The sequence below is a fragment of the Felis catus genome, chromosome B2 (assembly GCF_018350175.1).
Source record: "Felis catus isolate Fca126 chromosome B2, F.catus_Fca126_mat1.0, whole genome shotgun sequence".
In the NCBI taxonomy this organism is placed as follows: domain Eukaryota; kingdom Metazoa; phylum Chordata; class Mammalia; order Carnivora; family Felidae; genus Felis; species Felis catus.
The window spans coordinates 149,485,137-149,493,621 of record NC_058372.1 but is presented as its reverse complement, the minus strand read 5'-3'; the positions used below and the strand labels follow the sequence as shown (position 1 = coordinate 149,493,621).

At 58.7% G+C, this 8,485-nt stretch overlaps 1 protein-coding gene across 1 annotated transcript; it reads left to right on the top strand.

Moving 5' to 3' along the window:
* The first annotated feature begins 4,302 nt into the window (after positions 1–4,302).
* GPR31 (G protein-coupled receptor 31) lies at positions 4,303–6,750 on the top strand. The gene has a single exon (XM_003986719.4). The coding sequence runs from the start codon at positions 4,426–4,428 to the stop codon at positions 5,365–5,367; it is 942 nt and encodes a 313-aa protein (XP_003986768.4). The 5' UTR covers positions 4,303–4,425; the 3' UTR covers positions 5,368–6,750.
* The last annotated feature ends 1,735 nt before the right edge of the window (positions 6,751–8,485 follow it).

Here is an 8,485-nt window from a genome sequence, read left to right as displayed (position 1 = left end):
CACTTTCCCATTGGGGCTTGAGTGTGAGAATTCAAACGTTTGTTTTTCTAGGGTTCAAAATTTTCTAGAACAAGAACCTACGTTCCGCGTGATTTCTTCTGCGTGAAACACCGACTACATCAGCCATCCGCTCTTTCGATGGTGTTCACATCGTAGGGATATTCTGAGGTTGCTGAAATTTTTTTACGCAAACCGTAAACTGAGACGTGCGCTCAGGACCGTCACAGGACCCGGCCCCAGTGCTGTGACTTCCACCCTCGGAGACTTCACTTCCAGCTCGTTTTCGCCAACAATATCATTTTTCTTGGAAATGACCACGGCTCCTTTCCCCTAAGGCTCCCCCTCCCCGGGCCACGGGTGAAAACAAGAAAAGAAAATGAAATGTAGTGAACTGAGAGTCTCTAAGACAGCCACGAAAGGGGCGCCGGGGTGGCTCAGTTGGTTAAGCATCCAATGCTTGATTTCAGCTCCATGATCTCGTGGCTCGTGGGTCCCCCAGCCCCACGTCGGGCTCTGCGCTGACGGCCCGGAGCCCGCTTGGGGTTCTCTCTCTCTGCCCCTTCCCTCTCATGCTTGCTCTTTCTCTCTGTCACTCAAAATAAACAGACAGACAGACAGCCACTGACGGGGGTTGGAAATCCCCCTGCTGTAGATGTATCATCACAACCAACCCACCCAAGCCGTGGGTCCGTCTCCCCAGCTGCACGGTCCCTGCCCTGAGCCCCACCCCAGCATTGCTGACTGTAATGTTTCTCCTCCTTCCCTGACCCCACCTCCCTCATCCCATTCCAGCTGTAAACCTATTTTTTAATTTTATCATGTGTTCCTTACAAGTCTGGGTGTATTCCTTGCCCTCCCCCCGCCCCGTTGGAATACGAATCCTTAAAGTTAGGAAGTATTAGGGGCGCCTGGGTGGCGCAGCCGGTTAAGCGTCCGACTTCAGCCAGGTCACGATCTCGCGGTCCGTGAGTTCGAGCCCCGCGTCGGGCTCTGGGCTGATGGCTCGGAGCCCGGAGCCTGTTTCCGATTCTGTGTCTCCCTCTCTCTCTGCCCCTCCCCCGTTCATGCTCTGTCTCTCTCTGTCCCCAAAAAATAAATAAAAACGTTGAAAAAAAAATTAAAAAAAAAAGTTAGGAAGTATTATTAGCATTATAAGTATTTGCATCTCCGGCACAAAAGGAACAACACTTAATATGTTCTAAATGTTTTATTTTATTTTATTTTTTTTTTCAATGTTTATTTATTTTTGGGACAGAGAGAGACAGAGCATGAACGGGGGAGGGGCAGAGAGAGAGGGAGACACAGAATCGGAAACAGGCTCCGGGCTCTGAGCCATCAGCCCAGAGCCCGACGCGGGGCTCGAACTCACGGACCGCGAGATCGTGACCTGGCTGAAGTCGGACGCTTCACCGACTGCGCCACCCAGGCGCCCCCTAAATGTTTTTTTTTTTTAATAAATAAGCGTGTAGTAAAGCTTTTAACTTTGTCCAAAAAGAGGTGTGACCTTTGGCCCCAGCTGCTGGGAGGTCATCTCGGAGCCCTTGGAAGGTCATGCTTGGTGGAGGCAACTTTCCGCGGGGGCCTTGGGCCAGCGGGGTAGAAACACTGTGATGAGGGGTGGGGGCCTGGGGCCACACACGTCAGCTGGCCCCCCAGAGGGGCCGGAGCCTGAGATGGGCCACGCGGACAGCCGCGCCCGTGTCACAAATCTCAGTAAGGACCCTGGACGTCAAGGCTGGGGGGTCCCCTGGTTGACCATGCCCGGCGGGTGTTGGCACACGTGGGGACTGGGAAAGCCACCCCATCCTGACCGCGGGGAGAGCAAAGGAAGCTTCATACCGACTCCTTGCCCGGAATCTCACCCTCCCTCAACGCATCCCAATCTGTGACCTTTCTCCGGAACAAAACAGAACAGTGTCCAGGGAGTTCTCGGGTCCTTCCAGAGATTTATCAAAACCGGGGTGGTCTTGGAGACCCCTGACTTAAAGTTGGGGTCTGACAGGAGGCGGTCTTGTGGGGACCGCCCCGTCGCTCCACACCCCACCGCTGGCCAACTCCGCAGCAAGCGAAGGGAAAGTCTGATTCAGAGCGCTTGTGCAGGCTTTACGAAGTCTGCCACCTGGTGAGACAAAAAGGGCACAAAAAGGGAAAACCAGAGGGGAAAAATCGCATCAAGTGTGTGTGTGGATTTCAAGCCGCGATTCAGTTTTCATTTAAATTTAGGAACAGGTGCGTGAGTAAAGCATTCATCACAAAAACGGGCGAGAACAGAGAAGCTTCCTAAGCAGGAGGAGCATTGAAGAAAGAATAATCGTTGAAGAAAGAGTTCCTGAGGTTACTGCGATTTCAAGAGACGAGATCCCTAAGGGAGAAGCTCGGATATCATAACTCGAAAAGCCAGGAAGAAAAGAACAATTCAGTTTTTTAGAAATAAGGAAGATAAATGTATACTGAGAGGAAGAAGCAGAGGTTTAGATTCGGTTATTTTTAGTTCCTGTATCTAAAAAGGAAAATGGGTAGTTATTAATGTCTGTGTTACCTATTGAGCTAGACTATCTCTGATTTAGCAAGTTGGGGGTCGAAGCTGAGATCTGCAATTAAGGGGTAGCTTTTAGGGTCTGTCAAAGTTTTCAGTGTGTGGAGAGAAACACACTCAAGTAGCTTCCATCCCCGAAGACTTAGCCGCCGGCTTTCCTGGGCGGCGGCGTGTGCCGATGGCATCCGTAGAGGGGAGGCACGTGGCCTGTGGGCACCACTGCCCCGGAACGTGTTGGATCACACCCTCCCGTGCTCCCGAGGAGCCACTCCCGGTGAGAAGGCATCGCTGTGGCCGTGCCAGGTCTGACTGCGGGGGGGACTCTCCAAATGCACCTGCTTGGGAAACAGGCGGGCGAACCCGCATGAAGCAGAGGTGGGGGACGCGTGGGCCGGCGGGCCGGCTGGAAAGGAAAACCCTGAGACAATGAAAGCAGCGCCCGACACCTCACAAACAGGCCGCCAATCTCAGCGATGATCATCGCGGAGATGTTTCCAGAGGTTTGCAGTCGGGTCTCAGAAGCCAAGGCATCGGGGCAGCCTGGAACGGATGTTTGGTGCAGGAGCGGAGCGCTGGTTGGGAGCGAAAGGAGTTGTGTTGAAAGTCAGCGTCACGTACAGGTGAGCAAGACAAGCGCAGGTGGGTCCAGCGGGCGAGACGCCCCAGGTGCGAAGTGCGCTGCCTGTAACGGCGTCTCGGACACTCGTCACGACCCTGCGAGTAGGGGCCGTCACCGTCACTCCTCAGCGAAGGGGCCCCGTGTTGGTTTGCTTCCCCTGAGCCACACCGCTGCCGACTGGAGAAACCAGAGTTGGAACTGAATATACTCGACTCCAGAGCTCAAACCAGGCTAAACAGAAACGAAGTGAGTGAGGGTCAGCAGTGGGTCAGGACCCAGATCGTGAGGGTCAAAGGAGGGTCGGGACCCAGGTGAGTGAGGGTCGACGGTGGGAGGGGACCCCGCTGAATTAGGGTCGAGAATGGCCCAGAACAAGTGAAACGTGGTCCGCAATGGGGACGGAGAATTGGACTCACGCGACAGTTGTGGATCGACGCCCGCTTTGCGCAGACGCTCTTTTATCGCTGGCACACAGTGCCTGTCCCCGGGCTCATGCCCCCGACATTCTGGGGGGAATCTGTGCGTCTTGACCAGCCATCGGTGTTATGCGGCTCTCAGGGCCAGTGGAGGCCCATGGGCCCGGACCCTGATCCGGGTAGAGTGGGAGGGGAGGGGGGGCCCCTCGGCAGAAAATCAAATCCGGAAAGTAAGGGGACAAGCATCAGGGGCCAGCCGTGAAGTGGCCGGGCCTCCGCAGAGCCTCCTCCGTGACGGCCGTGACCCGATCGGACCGCCCGTGTGGGAAACGAGCCCCGTGCAGAAAGAAGGGTCTCGGGAAATGCCCCTTCCGTGGAGGAGGAGAGCTTCCCCGCAAGGCTCTGCGACGCTCGCGGAGCCTGTGGTCGCCAGCGTCCCTCTGGCGGCCGAGGCGAGAAGCCTGACGGAGCGAGGGCCTTCCGGCTCCTTCCGCGGCCCCCGCCGGCGGAGACCTGTGCTCGCCCGGCCCTTGAGGGCCTCGTGGCTTCAGCGGCGCGCAGATGACGTGAAGCGAAACACAGCTTCTCCTTTCTAGGGCGAAACCAAGCAGAACAAAACCGAAAGGGTGTCTTCCCCTCCCCTCCCCGGTCCCCTTTCCCCAGACACGTTTGCGCTTGCTTTTGACTTCATCCTGTTCAGTGTTTCTTCCTACTGCGAAAATGCAGAACTCCCGTCCCCACGCGGCAGGGAGAAGCCCGCATCTCTCCCTCTGCAGGAAGGCGCGTCACCCGCAGCCCGGGCTCTCGGCCCTTGGCCACCTCGCGGGGGACCCCGGCGGCACGAGCGGGGGGACATGCCGGGTGCCAACGGCTCGTGGCACAGCGACGCGGTGGAGGGGACCGTGGCCGTGCCGCTGGTGCTGGAGTGCGGGCTGGGCCCCCTGGGCAACATGGTGGCCCTGTGGCCCTTCGCGTTCCGCCTCAAGGCGTGCCAGCCCGACGCCGTGTACCTGCTCAACCTGGTGGCCGCCGACCTCCTGCTCGCCGTCCACCTGCCCTTCCACGCCGCCTTCTACCTGCGCCACGAGACGTGGCCCCTGGGACACGCGTCCTGCCGCGGCCTCCTGTTCCTACAGGTGCTGAGCCGCGGGGCGGGCGTCGCCTTCCTCACGGCCGTGGCCGTGGACTGCTACTTCCGAGTGGTCCACCCCCGGCTCAGGGCCAACTCGCTGTCCCCGCGGGCGGCCCGGGGGGTCTCGGGGTGCGTCTGGCTCCTGCTGCTCGGCCTCAGCCACCGGAGCCTGCTCGTGTCGGAGGCCGAGTGCCCCGGCCTGGAGCCCCAGGGGCAGCTCTCCCTCAGCGCCCTCTGGCGGGAAGCCCTGTTCTCCGCGCAGTTCGTTCTCCCCTTCGGCCTCATCCTGTTCTGCAACGCCAGGATCGTCAGGACCCTCCGGGGGCGACTCCGAGACCCGGACCGGCAGCCCCAGCTGCAGAGGGCCCGGGCGCTGGTGACCGTGGTCGTCGTCCTCTTCGCGGCCTGCTTCCTGCCCAGCTTCCTGGCCCGGGTCCCGGTGGCCGTCTCCCGAGGGGCGGGCGGCTGCAGGGTCCTGGGAGCGACGGTGCACGTGTCCGACGTGAGCAACGGCCTCACGTACCTGCAGAGCGTGCTGAACCCAGCGGTGCACTGCTCCTCCAACCCCGCGTTCAGACGCTCCTACCGCAGGGTCTTCAACACCCTCAGAGGCCGAGGGAGGGAGGGCGAGGCCCCGGGTGACATCAACGACTCCTACTGCTGAGGCCGGCCACCCGCCCCCGCGGGCTGAGCCGTGACGACGGGCTCCTGGGGCTCCGGAGCAAGGAAATGCCCGGGCTGCGCTACAAAGGTGGGGACCCCGACTCCGGCGCACCCGCAGCGAACGTCTCCTATCCGCGGCCTACCGTGTTTCCCGCGTCTATTGTGCGCGATCGGACCTCGGATCGGTGAGCCAGAGGCTCTTTGCGCCCACGACGACGCAGACGGCACGGCCGGCCTGGAAACACACAGTCGCGGGCGGCCCCCACCGGGGGAAGCCGCCCTCGTGGGTTCCCGCGCTGCCCGCTCTCGGTGAGTCGCCTGCTGTCTGCTTCAGCCCCCGAACGCACCGAGTCTGCTTTCTTCCCACTTTGCACGGACTCGTAACGGACTCGGGAAAGTGGGGACGTGGGGCTGCTCGGCCAGGCTCTGGGCGTGCACCTTCCCGTGCTCTGTGCTGGGCCCTGCCTGGCACGGAAAGTTCTCCATTTCATAAAATTCTGCCTCGTCTGCGCAGACGGTGCCTTATGTCCAAGATCACGCGGCTCCCTAGTTTATCCTAAGAAACGCGTTCCTACTAAGCGAGTCGAAATTGCCTCTGGAACTTCCTTCTCAAGTCGGAATGTCTACATGCTTCTGAAATTCACTTTGCTTCCCTGCTCTGGGAAGTCACTGTACGTAATGCCTCGTGGGAGAAACGCACAGGGGGAGACCCCAAACCGCGGTCCCCACCCGACACTGAGGGGTGGAGGGGGGGCCACCCCAGCCCAGCCCTGGTTCTCCTGCAACAGCTGCATCGTCCCATGTCATACTTCTAAATTATGCCCCAAGCCTGGAGCTCATGATGGTGACAACCTCCTCCCTAACTGCCTTGTCTCTCACTCTCTGTCCAAAGCTGGTAGTGTGGTCCCCAAAACAGACTCCCCAGGATGCTGAGACACAGGATCGGCTTCGCAACCAGGCCCACACCTGTCACCCTGCCTGGAGCCGCACCTGCACTGCCCACGCAGACAGATGGCCCACGCTTCTCCCCGGGCCACCCCATGGCCTCTGTCATACTTAAGGTGGACGTGGGTGACATCAGGCAGTAGAAAATGGCAGATCGTCCCGGGTCTGTTCTACCAGGGAGGCTCCTTCTCGGAACCGAATTTAACATGTGAGTGTGTTCGTCTCACCGTGCCCAGCTCGTGACGTATGTCAAAATCTGCCTCACAGAGTCCCCGGGGGGTCACCGTCTCTCAGCGATGCTCCCTACTTTCGTGGGTTTTGTGTCCTCCCCGGGGAGGGGATTTCAGGGGCCTGGAACGCAGGTGTGACCCGCTGTGCCCGGCTTCCTGCGCGGACAGTCCTACGTGCTGCTTTTTAAAAATCTAACACTTACTGTAAACATTTCCCGCGTCGTGATAAGCTCTCCAAAGGCAGTTCTTCACTCGATTACGCAATAATCCAACCAGATGTCTCTTCACCACGTCCCTGAGCCTGGACGCGATGATCTGCAGTCCTGTCACAGGCAAATCACCCTGTGACATCACGCAGCCCCCACAGACCTCACTGCAGCCGTGCCCTTGGGGGCCCGAAGCCCCCAGCATGGCCACGTCCGTCTCCGGGCTCAGCCGGCCACACCTCCCACCAATCCCTGCTCATTGTTAGCCCGGCACGACGCCCGCGTGGCAGGTGGGGGGCCCAGAAAACCCTGATGCCTCGGCCAACCCCAGTGTTCTGACTCAGTCTGTCTGCGGAGTCCCGGGGACTGGTGTTTTTGAAGCCTCCTCGTTAGTTCTGTTAACGCACAGCCAGAGCTGACGCCAGACACGGGGTTAGTGGCCGAGGTCAGGGCTTTGGGTCAACATCCCGCTCTGTCACTTCCTAGCTTTGTGACCTGGGACATGCCCCCCCAACTGCCCTGTGAATAACAAACCCCGGGACCATTGCACGGTTTAAGTAAAACAATACATACAACGTTGGGCGCAGAGCCCGGCCCACGATCAGCACTCGGTGGGCGTCCCTTGGCTATTTTCAAGCTATCGGTTTATGATCTTAACTTTGTTTACGTCCCAGCCAGACTGGGCGTCCTTTAGGGACACAGCTTTTCAGCTGTGTGCCCTCAACACAGAGCCCGGAGCGGGATGGCCGGTCTTGACCTGGACGCCTCCAGCAACATTCTGCCAGGTCCAAGGTCTGTTACTGTGCGCTTTCTTTCCGGCGAATCCTCTCCAGATCCTCTGCGAGCATTCTGACTCGAGTTTTATTTTGCACATCTGTGAAAGGGGATAACTTCTCGGTACGCTGGAAGGTTCCGGATCCTGCCAACACCCACCTCTGGGGATGTTTCTCTGGCCTCCTGTCCTGTCACTCCCAACACAGAAGCCTCACGAGGTCTGCCCTCAGACGGTTGTCTCCTCCAAAGACATCCGAGGAGGAGCTGTCCTGTTCCAAACTCTCTTCTCTGGGTGAGGAAACGGGTCAGAGGGAACCGTGGGCAGGCAGAAGATGGGCCTCAGAACCACAACCACTTCGCTGCCGGCCGCAAGGTTTACTTTCTTTTCTCCTTTGACTCGCTTCTTCTAATATAGCAGGTGCACAGTCCCGTCTGTGAGTCTTGCAAATCTCAGCATTGTCTGAACTGTGGCAGATCCAGGAAGGACAGCTGGGAGCCCGGATTTCAACTTGAGCGATGAATCTGTTTCCCCAGGTAGATGATGCTATCAGTGTTTGTAAAGTCAGCAAGTGTTGTCTTGTCTTTTTCCAAAATCCAGTCGGCCACTGACTCCTCCCCGGCTACATAGACGTCCTCCGGGTGCTGGGCCTCCTTCACGGAACGTTCTGATCTCTGTCCTCTAACATCCTGCCTGCCCTTCCTGGTCTGACCCCTGAGACCTGCCTCTTCACAGAGCCCCCGACAACACGACACCTGCACCCCAGCACATTCCCCACACCCCACAGGCCACCCTCCGGTGCTCACGCCCGCCTTCCCCTCTGTGTCACCTCCCTGAAGCTTGGGAAATGCCCACCTATCTTTGTGTCCCCAACACTGTGCACAAGGCCTGGCACACGGTGCCCTTGTGGAGTCAATAACAAATCGATGAACGAATTAACCTGATTTAAACTTTATCACGGGCTAC